The sequence below is a fragment of the Scatophagus argus genome, chromosome 2 (genome assembly GCF_020382885.2).
Source record: "Scatophagus argus isolate fScaArg1 chromosome 2, fScaArg1.pri, whole genome shotgun sequence".
NCBI lineage: Eukaryota > Metazoa > Chordata > Actinopteri > Scatophagidae > Scatophagus > Scatophagus argus.
The window spans coordinates 4379822-4395593 of NC_058494.1; the positions used below are offsets into that span (position 1 = coordinate 4379822).

The following is a 15772-nucleotide window of genomic DNA, read 5'->3' on the forward strand; positions in this document are numbered from 1 at the left end:
ATAATAAGATTAATTAAATAATATTCTCTTTCAACTGAAGTATCAATCTTGAAAAAAACAAAGAGCACATCTTGCAGGAGGAACTTAAAGTCACAAAAGATGTTATTTAAAATAAAGTTACAGATATCTTGCCACAGTTTACTGGTATAATTACAAATCCAAAATAGAAAACATGGAACTCTTCCCCACTGAAGGCTGCGACAGAGCAGCGGTTGTGACGTAACCCAGTCACGCCTGCGCAGCTTTGCGCGCTCTCAACCCCAACGGGGACGAGACGAGGCTTCCTCCACATTCAGAGCAAGAGCAAGAACCAGGAAGTGAAAGTACACATGGAGGGTGTGTCTTTCTCTCCCAGTGAACGTTGTATTTTTAAAAACACAGTCCTCCTCCGATAAATAATGGGGGACTCGGCTAGGGCCAAGCGGCGGGAGCAGCTAAAGCGCTGGGACGGCTCCTGCACCGACAAAGCGTCGGCTGTGGCCAGGCGGAGGTGGCGGGGCGATGTCGAGAACGGATCAGGGGAGCCGGAGGCCGAGCTCAGCGACTCGTCGAGGGACCAGTTAGTGTCTGGCAGCAGGGATGAAACCAGCCCCCTCCTCAAACGACGGTGAGGGAACGTCTCCAGTGAAACAGTTTCACAGTAGCGGACAGCTAATAGCCAGTTAGCTAAGCTTAAACATCTGAGGATATGCTAAAGGAGAAATGTTGTGCGTGGGCTTGGCCAGGCGGTGGACACAATTACAGTAACATCAAACAGTACATTACCCCAGCCCTACAGCTGCTATGTAACGTTTACTGTTAAGTGAAACTGTCAGTTGTCATTGATTAGGCCCCTACACTGAACACTTTTAAAAGCAGACTTTTCACAATAGTCTATGGCTCTTCTTCTTAGTGTGTGTGTGTGTTGTACATTTTGACATTTGTATACTCTGTATTCATTCTTTTTGTGTTGTTGATATGCATGTTTATCATCTGCACTTCCACTTCCATGATTTGGTTGCCATTGAATTGTCATTTTATGTAAAGTACATTGTGTTGCTCTGTGTATGAAATGTGCTATTGAAACACAGTTTGACTTGCTAGCTAGCTAGCCTCTGAATTTATTAAGAAGCTGAAAAGTGGTTGTTGTGTTGGTTTTAGTGTTTCCAGAGTATTTGTTGACAGTCTCAACTATGGTGTGCTGCCGTCCTTATTCTGTAACTCAGCCTTTCGACAAACAAAAACTCTTCAGTAAACTTTTCCCTCTAGGTTTTTCCTACAGAGTTACTGCAAAAATGTTGTAAGGTGTAATTTCTTATTGTCGATTGCTTGGATCAAACACAGGGCTACAAGACATGGATGATCTTTTTAAGTTGGCAAACGAGCAATAACGAATAACCAGTGAATTCAGCTAGCTGCCTGTGTCGTCCTCTCTCCCCAGGAAAAGGGTGAGGTTTGACAGGGCTGCAGAGTTCCTGGCTGCATGTGCCAGTGGGGACACAGACGAGGCCCAACTGATGCTAAAGGAGGCCAAAGAGACCAAATGGAGGAACGGGGAGGATGTGGCAGAGATTGTCAACTGCTCCAACGCAGATGGAATAACTGCTCTCCACCAGGTGAGGTGGTTTTTCCACCTGAGGTTTAATTTAATTGGCTAAGATGAATGGGAAACATTTACAGTCACATTGTTTTGTCTTTTTCTTTTTGTTAAGTAAATTTGGCTTTATGTTATGAACTTATTGACTATAATTTTATTATGGGCTGCTGATAATATGCATTTTTCCATTATCAAGCTGTTAATTTCCAAGTCCCACATACACCGTTCAGCCACAACATTAGAAACATTGACAGGTGAAGTGAAGGAAATTAATCATATCTTTGCAATGTAATGTTCCATGGCAAAACCTTGGGTTTATTCACTTCACCTGTCAGTGGTTTTATTGTTGTGGCTGATGGGTGTTTATTGTGCATTCATATTTTGTATGTTTCCGTGCTGGGAGCAGCCGTGGATGGAAGCATTTTGTTTTTGGATTGTCTGTCCCTCCTGTTCTTGTGAACCAGATATCTCAGGAGCGCCTTGAGGAAGCCTCTTCAGTTTGACACAGATGTCTGCAATCTGTAGCTTCTTTGCAGCAACATTCATGCCCAAAGCCCTGTAGTCCACCACAGTTTTTGACTATATTGAGCTTGAGCTTATTGTTGTTGCACCATCTGATGAAGGTCTCTGTCAGTCTCCGAATGAAGACAGCATGTCTCTCACTGAAAATTTTTCATTGGATTCGTATAATATTTAAGGTTCTAGTGAATGTGGTGACAACCTCTATTTGAAAACACTCCCAATAACACACCTTTTTTTTATTAAATTCCCTCAAAGTCTTCATACATTATATGACTGTGGACAGAGATGGGTGTAAAGTGCAACTTAAATGGTTGGCAGAGGCAGTAATTGTAGTTCTTTTCCTCTCTTTTACACAGGCCTGCATAGATGGCAGCATGGAGATAGTGACCTTCCTTTTGGAACATAATGCCAATGTGAATCAGGTTGACAATGAGGGATGGACGCCGCTGCATGTTGCTGCCTCCTGTGGCTACCCTGACATTGCAGAGTGTGTAGTATACGTGTTTCTACAATTACCAGAATACATCCGGGTAACAGCTGTGTAATACAGTACTCTTTGACACACTTGGGGACACCAGAACGCAGCTTTGGTGCTAGAGTATTTCTGTAGTCAACAATACTAACATTGTTGTCATGTTTGGCAGGACAGCAAATCAGCTGAAGCATGAGTGGGCTTGCCTGGCACACGACCACATACAGCTCAAACGATTTGACAATTGATGCAACTTTTTTTTTCTACGGTCTCTTGTTTCGCTGTCCGGGAACAATGGCTTTTTATCGAGCTTTGAAGATAATGCGATAGGATTAGGTGTTCATTACTTAGAGTTGGTTTTCCTTGTGTGGACTTTGTAAACATTTCTGCTGTTAAATGTGTTCTCACTTTGTCTTGTTTATTTTCTCAGCTTCCTTTTGCAGCGAGGTGCGTCTCTCTCTGCTGTGAACTGTGACGGTGATGTTCCTCTGGACATTGCTTTGGATGAGACCACTGAGTCCCTTCTTCAGGATTACACTCTGAGACAGGGTGAGTGCTGTTCTTTGACGGCTACACAATCCTTTTAAAACAACGTTACATTGTTTGTTTGAGCTTAATCTGAGGGAAATGTCTTTCTTTTTAGAAAATGTACAGTTGAACCAACAGTATATTTTACATGTATATGTTTGATGAGCTACATAGTAACAACCTGATAAGTGTTGTATTACCAGTGCTGGATTAGCTCTGGAAAGGTGGCAACCAATGCATTTAAAGGCTTTTCTTATCATTTTTGACAAATTTTGTTACATAATGTTTAATATTGATAATCAAAAACATCCTTAGTAATGTCCTGATTACTAACATCTACTAGTGTGGTGAACCTGGATTTGCATTTTACGGGCTGGAGCTCAGAGGATTTGAGGCAGCGTCAGGCTCAAAGTTAATTTGTTTGTATGATGTGTCAGCAGTTCATGGCGGAAGGCAAAAATGTTTGTATGAGTTTGAAAAGGGCACACTCAACGGCGGAGAAAGAGCCGGCCCTGTGCAAGAGGGTGCAACATAATTGTGTTGTAACGCTAATATCAGGGCAACCTCTCCTGGAAGGCTCTTGATTGTGATTTTTAAGTGGAAAAAGCAGATGTAGAATGAAAAAAATAGAGGTGCAGAGAGAAATTCAGACCCTGCTGCAAAGAATATTCATAATTACTGGAGAGACACCACTATGGAATTATCTGTTTGTTCTGTGCAATACTAGTATGATAACAGGTTACATTATGATATATGTAATAGATAATATATGTTTTTAGATGGACAGATGTGCTTTTAGCCATAACTCAGGAATTCACGCACTGATTATGAAGTGTATGAATATTAATCAACATGGATTTAAACTGCAACTTGTCTGTTGTGCAGAGGTAATTCTGACTTTTTAATATGTAGAGTTATTAATGCAGAACCTTCTCTCCCTATTGACACATATATCTAGGGTACAAAAACCATCAGAGCAACTTCACATAGTGTTAGGGTAAGTCCTCCTGCCTCTGCTGATGAAAATGCTCACATCTGAGCAGGTGTTGCTGCTAGAGAGTAGAAGAGAGAGGGAGAGACAGAGAGGCAAAATACCCATTCAGAATGGTGTTTCAAGTGGCATCTCTCATCCAAAACCAATGCCCTGCATTATCAGATCTAGTTATTAGCTGAAATACTTGAAGTATTGGAGCAATAATTACAATTTAAATAAACAGTAATTCCATTTTCTTGCTTACCAACTAAAAACATATTGGCCACAGGTGTGCGGTGCACCCCTAAATGTCACGTCGTAGACACAGAGGAATCAGGCGAAACGTGTATTTGATATTCTGTGATATTCTCTGATATTCTTGTATGTATATATCTGTGTCCAGGTGTGGACTTGGAGGCAGCCAAGCGACTGGAGGAGGAACAAATGATGATAGACGCTCGGACCTGGCTGAGTGAAGGCCTCCCTGCTGATGTGCAACACCCCAGGAACGGGGCCACCCCACTGCATGTGGCTGCGGCCAAAGGCTATCTAGAGGCCCTCAAGTAACAGCTCCTGATGATATATATTACATTTGAGCTTAGAAATGTTATTTCCTTCTTCAAGACATCTATATTTAGTAATACATCATCTCATGCAGTCCTGCTGTTGTCACTTTGATATTGTGTTATGCAGGATACTGTGTCAGTGTGGGATGGACGTGTCAGTGACAGACTTTGATGGCTGGACGCCTCTCCATGCGGCAGCACACTGGGGCCAAGGGGAGGCCTGTCGCATTCTGGCTGAACAGCTGTGCAATATGGAGGCCCGCAGCAACGCGGTGAGACCCAGAAAATAACAAAGACTGATGATGTCATACTTTTTAGCTTACTCCCTCAGTTGCAAGGAGAACATTCATGCTGCAATTTGGACTTAATTTGGTATTTTGTGGGTGAATTTTTTACATACATGTCCTGTCTGTATTTAATGTGAGTTTCATTTTCATCTCTGTCATGTTGTTTCCTCTCAATGAAATTGTAGGGTCAGACACCATTTGATGTAGCTGATGAAAGCGTTGAGGAGCTCCTGGAGGAGTTATCACAGAAACAAGCCAATGTGAGAAAGTGTTGACAGAATGTTTACCTGGTATTCTCTGCCTTTACGTTATGTAGAAGATGACCGACAGCAACCTCTCTCTGTCTCTGTCTCTCTTAGTGGCGTAATGAACAGTCCATATTGGACAGGCAAAACCAACAAGGCTCCACAGCTGCAACCGCACAAAATAAACTACGGAGGTTAGTTTCCCTCTCTAACCCATGCTTAATTCAATACATTTTACATGAATTAAAAACATTTAATTGTTCCTTCATGTATACATCAAGGTTTCTCTGGTATCAAGCCCAAACTAAAAACAAATTTAATTTCAAAAGAAGCGCACCCTGGAACAAACCCTTAACCCTGCTAACATCTCAGTATCTTACCTAACTAAATAGTCTGTGGGCAGACCATCTTATCAGACACGGTAAGATAAAAGCTGCCACGTAATCAGTGCAGCACACCTGAAAAGTCTCCTAGTGTCACTCTTTGAGGTCCCTCAGTGCCAACATGTGTCTGCATTTGGTGTCTTCCAGGAGCTCAGTGTGCAGGATGAGCAGCAAAGACAAGATGAACGTGCAGGACCAGTCTAAAGAGAGGGGTGTTTCAGGAGGCCTGGAGCTGAGTGAGGAGAAAGAAAGCAGCCCCGGTAAACCAGCCGCTGTGTCGACAGTTTGACTCAAAGCACCATGTGGTCTGTAAATGCATGTGGTTGTGCTGATTCCAGTCGTTGCTGGTTCTCTTTTCTCAGAAAGCTGCACTGTGTCCAGCCCAGACACTGAGAGTGGGACTACATCCACAGTCAGTCCTGCTGACAAGGTACACGTCTCACCGCGTAATCCAGCATGTCATGCATTAGTTTTATTTTTTGGACTAATGTTCACATTATCAAGTACAAAGGAGAAACGTTTGATGAAAAGGACAGGATGACATCAGACATCCTTAGTATTGAAAAAAGGTTTTATGCTCAGCTGAGAAGCTCTTAAATGAGTAATAAAAACTAATTTGTTGAGTAAGGTATGCTGCCTTCCTGGATATTCAAAAACACATTTCCCTGTGCAGTATAGACATTGGAAATAATTTGACCTAACAGTGCATGACTAGCTCTTACCTGACATTCTTCAAAGACGGTTCTCTTTGCACCAGTCCAGTTCATGTTGTTACAAGTCATCTGCAAAATCTCTTTAAAAAAATATCCCCAAATTTGCATGGCACCCAACATTTCCACAGGTTTTAAACACACCTCACAATTTGAATTGGTGACAGTTAATTACAATTAAAGTTTGCATCTCATGTGGTTCAGACACCAGAGGAGAGGGATGATGAAGAGAAGGAGCAGGACAAGGCACAACGCACTGCCAGAGTCCAGCCCACACCTCAGACAAAGGATGCCACGCCCGAGAGCCCCAACACCCCCAACGCTGACAGGCGCAAGTGAGAGACAACACAGTGAACAGTTTTACCTATAACTTTCTTCTATAATTTCATAGAGATGCACAGTGCGTAATAAAGGTTAAAGTGTGCATACTTGTGTAATATACAGTTTGTGGATTTTTTTGTGTGATTAGGTTCCAGGCTCCTGTCAGGGACGAAGAGTCTGAGTCTCAGAGGAAAGCTCGCTCTCGGTTGATGCGGCAGTCACGCCGCTCCACACAGGTATGGCATGGCATCCTTTTGATATGGTATCAAGATTTGATACAGTGTCAGTCGAATCTTGCAAAAAGCAGTGGTATTATTAGATAGATGTAGATTATCAGTCAAACTGAGCAAGAGAGCAGCCTGCAACACAAGAACCACCCACTCTGAGCAACAGCGTCCTTATCAAACTTATAGCCCAACATTCACTGGTGAAAAAAGTTCACAACTAACTATCAGTTTGCAGTGCGTTGAACAGCATGTCAACATTACCTGCAAATGTCATCTGGGTTTTTTACATGCGGTTGTACTTACTCTTCAGTACCACTGTCAATACACTGTCTGCCCATGACATGTAGCTGCAGCAAAAGTGTGTTTACTTTGTCTCTTGTTCTTGAAGCCTGTCAGGTACTGTCAATGCAACACTGACACGCCCTTTTAGCCAACTGAGATGAAAAAGAGCATTTGTGGTGGTTCCCCAAAGGTTCCCCAAAGACCTTTAGAAATGTATTAACGATACCATTTAAAAATCACATTAAAATTATTTTTGACTTCAGAAAGGGAGGACTGAATGTGATCTCTGGGGTCTTACAAAGAACCATTTTTCATTTTTCTGTCATCCTATTCACTGACAAGGACTTGCGGTCATTTAGTAACTGTATATCCTTTTTCTACATTGTGTAGTTGCGTACTTGTAAAATGTCACAACCTTTACACTGTGAGCACACTGCCTTTGTAGGTTTTGTAAGCTAATTTAGTTGCGCTTGGTCTTTTAGACAGATGTACGTGCGACTGTTAAAGCTGCTACAAACATTCATCACACTTTATTGACTGACGTGGAGCAATCTCATTAATGTGTACTAAAACTTCTGTGGCTGATTTAACATCTGAACAAACCAATTACAATGTTATGATCCTAAAAGACGGCTAACCTCAACACAGTTTGGAACAGAGTGAATTGTTTACTGAGTCGTGGTGTTGTTAACGTAATTATTGCAGGACTTCAGTAACTGTACGTGCAGTCACACCTGTCTAGGTACAGATGATATTCTGCATCATCTTTTAATTGTCGATGGAGAGGCGGCATATTTTCACCAAGGAACCGTTGAGTTTTTCAGTGCAATGTCGGGCCCCTGAGTGGTTTTGTGTTTGTCCTGTGCTGGCAGGGTGTGACTCTGACAGACCTGAAAGAAGCAGAGAAGACTGTGGCTAAAGCTGGCGATCCACCGCCTCGCAACATCCAGCCCGTCTCCCCCATTGTCACTGTCACGCCTGCTGAAAGGGGTGAGTGAGGATGAAATGCTACCAAATAAATTGTTCATGGTCACAGAAGATTCCAAAATTCACTTCTCTTTTGGTTTACCAGCAGTACTGATTCTGGGAGACAAATAGTTCCTTGTTATTAGCCAAGATAACAAGCGAAGTGACCATGAAAGAACCAAGAAACCGTTGAGCTGATATTAGCTGATCCAATCTTTAGCTTTTATCACACATTTATTGGTATCTGTATATAAATCTGTCTTGTACATCACTTAGTTGCAATTCTTTAGTTGCCACAATTAAAGGCCATGTTGTTTTTTAAAAAACAGTGTTTCCCACACGTAGCTAACTTCCCAAATACTGTGCAGTATGAGTAAGGTCTTGTTTACCAGCCCCCCATGCGGAAAGAGATCCTCCTATGTTTACTGTAATATAAGGCGACCAAATGATAAAACATGATGTAGACTTTGGGTGGAGTACTCTTTAGTATAGTTTAGAAAGGAAGTGAGGTTTTCTCATGCGGGCTGTAAGGGCTACTGTGCTAAATGTGGTGTGCTTTATCTGGCAGTGATATTTTTTTTTTTTTTTTTTTTTGAACTGATCTACAGCCTCATTGATACAAGTGAAGTTCTTGCATTGGTATTCCGTTGGGGGTCCACAGTTTCATTGGCAGTAGTTAGATTTTTGATTTTTGTTTTCTGTCACCTTCCGTGTGTTTCAGACACTGACCCGGTGAAACAGGAGGAGCTGGAAGGAGAGAAGCGCCTGGGAGTTAGGGACAGGAGGAGGGGGAGGAGAGAGAGACGTTCCACTGGTATCATTCAGCCGGGTAGTGAGGTAAGACAGACACAACCTTACATCATCACAGATATGGCAGATAGCTCACTGCCAACCGATTTTTGTTAACCAGGCCAGAGCAGAGGCTTGCTGTGCTGCTCGTGGTTTTTGCAAACCAGTTCTTCATTCTTTCATTCCTGCAGCAGTTTGAAAAGCAAGAGGGTGGACTGCCAAACCACTTCCTCTTTGTCATGATGTGACTGTGAATATTTGATAAGCTGAATTCCCTGACTGGAAGTCGTGAATATTGCTGTTTCTGGTAAAATGTTTGGTTTTAATAGAAAATGAATTCAAGCTATTGAACTCCTATTGAAATGCACGTCATTACAAACTATGTTAATGAATGTGCCCGGCTGAATTTAGGGAAATGTATAGGAAAAGTTGTAAAATATTCATATTTGATTAACAATTAAAATTAATAATAATGAAAACATTACATCTTTTAGTACTGGAGTATGAGTGTGACTATTAGGGATGTTCCTAATTGCCACTTTTTTTCTTACTTTCAAACTGACTAGTTTGTAAGTAAGAAAACACACAAAATACAGTTTATTCCAGGATGTTGTCCAGACCATATTTGTGTACTTTCTCAGAGCCATTTGAAGCCGTTAATCTCCTTGTTCAGTGACAGCTTTAGGTGCAACAGTCAACCAGTGGAAATGTGGAAAACCAAATGGTGAATGGCTTAAAAGACCACAAAATACCAAATGTTAAAGATGACATCAGAGTAGTGTTTGTCAGAACTCCCCAAACCACACAGTACTTGACAAAAATGCTTACTTTGGGCGCTTAAGCCTAAGTATGAGTTGCAGCTTTCATTTTGCTCATTAGGTCAGTAATATGTTGTGTCTGTGTAAGGGAGTTATATTTTGTGAACAGATCTGCCATGTGCTGTGTATTTTTTGCGGATTAGATATGTTGTGTGGCTCACAATGTGAACATTTCTGTTCCTCAGAATGAAGATGAAGATGCTTTGGATGACACAAACATTAACAGTACTTCCAAGTGAGTGTTTGGATTTCTCGCATGTTTCATTAGAGCTTAACTTGTTTTCTCTCTCTGACATTTTTTGTTATTTCATGCATTTCAGAGACAAGTCAAGATAACGCAGTTGTTTGGTTTTCGGCTGTGCTTGTGTTCTGTTTTTCTCTCCGCTTAAAAAAAAAAAAAAAAAACGGATCAGGGTTGTTTGATCATGTTATGACTTGTGTTGCTTTTAAAGTAGTCAAGCTGAAGGTGCTGCAGGGGAAGGTTGTTAAAAATGTTTGACTGTGTACTTTGTTTTTAAGTAGTCAACAAAAATGTAGTGTTAATTCCAAGACATATGAGCACATTTCTAACTTTAGCCCTGTAGCCCTCTGGGCCTTTTTAAAAGTGTCTCATGTTTCTCTGCAGTGAGAGTCAACTGGGAGACTCGTCAGTTGACTACAGAACGGTACGTGTCTGGTCCTTTTTACGTAGAGAAGCTCGCACATTCCTGAAAAACTCGCTTGAGCTGAGATCTAGATAAAGCAGGACAGGAATGATGCACAACAGGCTCCAGAAACCCCTCAGTGGGCTGTACTGTAGTACCAACCTGCATATCATTTCAGGTTCTGATGCTGTGTGTGTGTGTGTTTCCCTCCAGCTGTACTTCAAGGTGCTTCAGGAGAATCTGGCTCTGAAGGACAAGCTGCAGGAGATGGAGCTGCTGCTCAGCCAAAACAAAGTGGAGCTGGAGCGACTCCGACAGGTTCGGCAGGTTTGCTGCTACATCTGACCTTTTGAGCGTGTGTGTGTGTGTGTGACATTATTAACAGAGGGATGCTCCATGGCTTTTGACGTTTGTCTGAGTCACCTCTAACAAGGAGAGTGTGTGAATCTAGCAGGTGTTTTGTATTTCATTTTGTTTTATTAAGCAACAGCTGCAAGTTTCTAAACCAGAACATCCAGAACCATAAATGCAAGATCTCTGTAAAACCAGAAACTTAACTGACAGGTTATAAGCATCAAATTTAAGAATCTGTGTTCATTTGTTTTTACTTGATTGTTGTGTAGCTCTGCAGTTGCTGGTATGAAATTGGTAAATAAACAATGTTTCTCTGTGTGGCAGAGTCAAGAGAGCAGCACAGACCGACCAGCCCTGCTGGAACTGGACAGATTTGTAAGTCTCCTGTTTTACCATCTTCCAGAAACAAACCTCCTGCAACTCTGCATTTACTGTTCAGTATGGTTCTTTATGGAGTGATAAAATCAGAAAACACAGGCGTGTCAGTTCAACAGGGAGTTAAACCATGGTGTCAGAAACAACAGAAGAGATTGCACTCAACGATCTGTAAAAAAAAAACCCAACACAATCAGCTTGTGACGTTCAAACTGTTGTTCACAGGAGAAGTTGGCCCTCCAGAGGAAAGCGGTGGAACTGGAGGATGAGCTGAAGGTACACATGTGCACTAACACTGATTACATACTCTGCTGAATTAACCTGATTGTGATAATGTAACACTCTATTCTCAGATGATTACAATGAGTTTAAGAGTTGTACAAGCAATGCTGCTTTTGGAACCCCAGCGTGGAAAACAACAACAACAACAACAGAAAAACATGATTGGATGTATTTTATGTGTTACTCAGGTATAAAGTAAGCATCATCAGAAGTCACATAAATTGGAAATAAAGAGATAAGAATAACAGGGAGTGTAGCCATAAGCCCACTACACTAAGATATTGGTCCACTACAGGGCGTTAAAGGCGCCAAGACATTCAGCAACGTCCAACAATTAGGGATGTTCTTAACAACTAACTTCCCTCACCTTTATACAGGAAGTTTAAAAGTGGAGAAATCATTTGAAAAGGTTAACCACATTCTTCAATAACATCATAGAACATACAACTACAGTTAACTGGCATTGTTAACTTTGCTAATTTCTTTTCAAAAGTAACATTCGACTATGAAGACATGACATTTCAGTGTAAATTCTTTCAATATATATATATATATATCTTAAATGTGTTCAGTAGTGGGTGAACATAAACTTAAAGCCACTGAGGGCCTGCCCAGACCTGTTCCCTGTGTAAGTTCCTTCCCAGAGTGACCCAAAGCACAAAGATGACACCTGCTGAATCACTGTGGTGCCCATACGTCTCTAATGATGTATCCATTAATAGAATAACAATAATTGGTTTAAAAAGTGAAGCTCAGATTACCACACACACACACACACACACACACACACACACACACACACACACACACACACGCACGCAGACAGAGGGAGTGTGACGCCTCTCTTCTCAGGACGCCATTGCTCCACCGTATCTTTCCATATCAAATAGTTGCTTTCTAATACATTAATGTTGATAATGTCTTATTCCCAGCTCAGATTATTTCATTCATTTCTAAAAATTAAAATATTTCACCCTGTGTGATGAGACAGGAAGTACTTTCATACGTTTGAAACTAATCTAATATTGTTAGATTACACTTAAAAGGTGTCACTTTACTGAAAGTCACAATAAAGTATCAGATGTTTTGTAAGACCACGTCCCGCTGTAAATAATATCAAGATCCCCTGCAGTGTTCCATAGCGGACGTGGGTCAGCTCGCCTCAAACAAACACCAGCTCTGCTAACATAAAAATGAATTCGCCTACATGAAATATAACAGTCAGCTTCAAAAAGCAAATGCACGATGTTATCCAGCTTGTGCCCCAGAATATGGAGTGTGGCAATTGTTTAGGATGTAATTTAGTAACTAAAGTAGTTATTAGATAAGATTTCTGTGGTATTAAATGAAATACTGAATCCAGTGACCTCAGATACCTTTTCTAAAAGCAACCTCTTCATGGTGCTGCGTTTCTCTGTCCATCTGAATCACTGAAGTCATTCTACACCTCAGCTAAGCTGGTCAGATGCTGAGTGTCACAGCTACAGCTCCACTGAGTTTTGACAGAATTTTCACGCCCATGTTTCATGATGTTTCTGCAGGTTCTGGGGGACCTCAGAGCAGACAACCAGAGGCTCAAAGATGAGAATGCTGCCCTCATTCGAGTCATCAGCAAACTCTCAAGATGAACCTGGGAAAAAAAAGAAGAAGAAAAGCCTACATAGAGTGAAAAAGTATTAGATTCTTCTTATGCCTGACTCAGAAGGCACAAACCAGGAAGGGAGAGGGCAGTGTCAGATACCTGCACAGCACATTCAGCAGTAACTGGAAAAAACATATATATTTCAGGGTTATTAGCCTGTGTTTGGGCCTTTATGTTTTGGCAGATCTACTGTATAACAAGCTGAACTGCACCTCCTGTGGACTGACGGGACATTCCCGTTCGCATCCACTTTTATATTAAGTTTTTAATTGTTGTTTTTTTAACTGGAATATTTTAACATGCTTTGCTTCTATGATACTTTGTACAAATTCGACGAGACTTAAAGCCATGCACAGTGCAAGCTTACAGTAATGTTTTACATAGCTTTCTTGAGCTCTGAAGGGGTGGAGACATAAACAAGGCCAGTCAGAAGTAAGGGATGGTTTCTAGGAAAAGACAAAAAAACAAAAACAAAACACAAAGACTTAAATGTGCCAAAAACAGCCCCAGTTTTGCATGTCCTTTGGGGAAAAACTCCCAAGTTGTGAATGTTCTCAGGATGAGTCTTGGGTCGATGCTTTCCGTTTTGGCTGACTGCTGTAAAGGTGGACCAAATTTGCATGAGTATGTCTCCCTGCTCCTCTGAATGTATATTTAATATGTATATTTATGTACAGGGGCCATCTGCCCTGACGGCGATGTACAAGTGTAGTCGTGGTCTCTGCTGTGAAAAGGATGGACGTCAAGAGTGGGTCATGTTCAGAGGGATTTTTACAGAAACTGTTACAAACTACAGATCTTTCAAGAGGCTTAGGAGAATGCATGCTCTATTTTTAGTACTGTAAATCAGTAGTGATTTCACTTTGCCATTTTGACTGGATGCTTCTGAACGCAATGACCTGCAAGCTAAGTATTCACCCTGTGATGGACAGCTGTTATTATTCAACAGACGGGCCAGATGGGTCAACCTTACAATGTTTACTCCAGTTTTAAAGAAAAAAAAACCTGCATGTCAAATTGTATTTTGATGCTGTGCCTTTCAATATTCATTTCTAAGTGATATTTCTATTTTGCTTTGGTAAACGTACACTGTTAAGTATAAAATACAGTATGGGCATAAATTATTAAGGCTGTGTTGTAGATTATCTGATTTCTTTCCAATTGAATGTATGTTTTGGATGAAAATAGTACAACTAACTATATTTGCAGATATGAGCTCATCGCAAATATACCATAATGGTGAATATGTAGGCTGATAAGTAAACTTGTTTTGTAATTGAGGAAATGTGTCGCCATTTCACAGTGTGTTCACCAGAGAGCTCTAAGTTTATGTTCCAACTGTAAAGTGTCCCACTGTACATATCTTAGTTACAGTTCTTAAAAAGGAGCTAATTTAACATATTCTGCTGCAAAATTTTTAAAACTCTGAACTACTAAGAACAGCATTAGGAAGCTGTATTGTTCAGGCACCAGGGACTGAACGAACAACACTGTGGTTAATGCATCTGTTAACCACAGTGTTGTTAGTTCTGCTGTACACCCTGAGCCACAGCCACACATTTTAACATCTATTTAAGTTTCATATCACAGTGTCATCGGTCGTGCGTACATACAGAATATAAACGGTACAATATTATAAGCTCAACCAGAGGGCTTAAAGAGTGTTTCTGTACCAAATGTCTCTACTTATAAACAATACACCATGTAAAACTGTTTAGAAATAGAAACATGATTCCATAAAGATGCCCTTCACACATGTATTAAGAACTCCCTGGTGTGTGTCTGACATGGTCTTTGCTGAAAACAAAGTACAATTGCCACAATAAAATCCTTGAAATGGCCGATATTCCTTCTCGCTCATTAAAACTTCCAGAATTTAAAAAAAACAATATGCATAATTTCCAGAATAACGCACACTTATATATGTTGAACACTGAACCAGGATCGACCTCCAAATTATTTGTGATGTCACAAATAACGTTCACAGCTTCTGCCTCTTAAAATGAATTTAGTGAGCGAAAGAAAATTCATTCTTTCAGAAATGAAAGAAACAGACGAGGTGTCTGACTTTGCGCATAGATCATTGTACATGTTCAACTGCAACTCTATTTCCCACGATGCAACAGAATAGCGTCTTTTCGTGAGACCCTGTCTTATAAATGTCCACATCTATACCCTAACCAATAGGCAGCTTGTGTTGTAACATTTAAGTTTAAAGACCACAAGTCATTGTCTCAGACTTGATAAAGCTTATCTAGAAAACATCAAGCAGCTGTTTTCACAGGCAGAGAAGTCCTCATGATGAATCAGCTGAAACCACAAGAATTTGTCCACACACAAGAACAACCTAACTGCAAAACACCACAGTGTTAGAGGCCAAAGTTGAGCAAAACCTTTATTGACCGAGAAGAGCAATCACAAATGATGATATAATATACAACCCCACCAGCATGCCAGCGTTTTCATAGAAACTGTACAATGTGAAGGAATGTATGGAACAAGACTATCATTATTAGAAGAAAAAACCAAAAAGTTTTACATCCATATGTTCTGGTACAGTACAAGTAGAATATTAATTTAGTATTATTGGTCAGTTGTGTTTTCAAACCCTCCTCCTCTCTCATATAATACTGAGTGTGTTTCTATGGTAGTGTCATTTAACCTTTCGTTTCACTGCTTTCTCTCCAAGAGGCTCACTGGGTCAGTTTCCTCTTTCTTTGAACCACCAGCGTCCGTCTGTGGGTGAGACGAGACACCGCCGAGGTCTCCGGCAGCAGCAGGCGGTGCCTGGCTCAGCCTCCTCCTGTGCT

At 41.0% G+C, this 15772-nt stretch overlaps 1 protein-coding gene across 3 annotated transcripts; it reads left to right on the top strand.

The window, feature by feature from the left end:
* The first annotated feature begins 216 nt into the window (after nt 1-216).
* Nucleotides 217-12954, top strand: ppp1r12c (protein phosphatase 1, regulatory subunit 12C). 3 transcript variants are annotated; one of them, XM_046402458.1, is made up of 20 exons: nt 217-607; nt 1421-1595; nt 2455-2585; nt 3001-3119; nt 4475-4634; nt 4765-4909; nt 5110-5184; nt 5284-5363; nt 5700-5812; nt 5915-5982; nt 6467-6597; nt 6732-6819; nt 7965-8082; nt 8780-8895; nt 9851-9900; nt 10291-10330; nt 10523-10636; nt 10988-11038; nt 11264-11314; nt 12862-12954. In XM_046402458.1, the coding sequence occupies exons 1-20, from the start codon at nt 399-401 to the stop codon at nt 12946-12948; spliced, it is 2121 nt and encodes a 706-aa protein (XP_046258414.1). In that variant the 5' UTR covers nt 217-398; the 3' UTR covers nt 12949-12954. The 3 variants fall into 3 exon arrangements, 2 of the variants coding, with proteins under 2 accessions (XP_046258414.1, XP_046258421.1); XM_046402465.1 differs by having other exon boundaries at nt 223-607; nt 10523-10627; XR_006844560.1 differs by lacking the exons at nt 10988-11038; nt 11264-11314; nt 12862-12954 and adding an exon at nt 10761-10945 and having other exon boundaries at nt 218-607; nt 10523-10729.
* Nucleotides 12955-15772: the final 2818 nt, after the last annotated feature.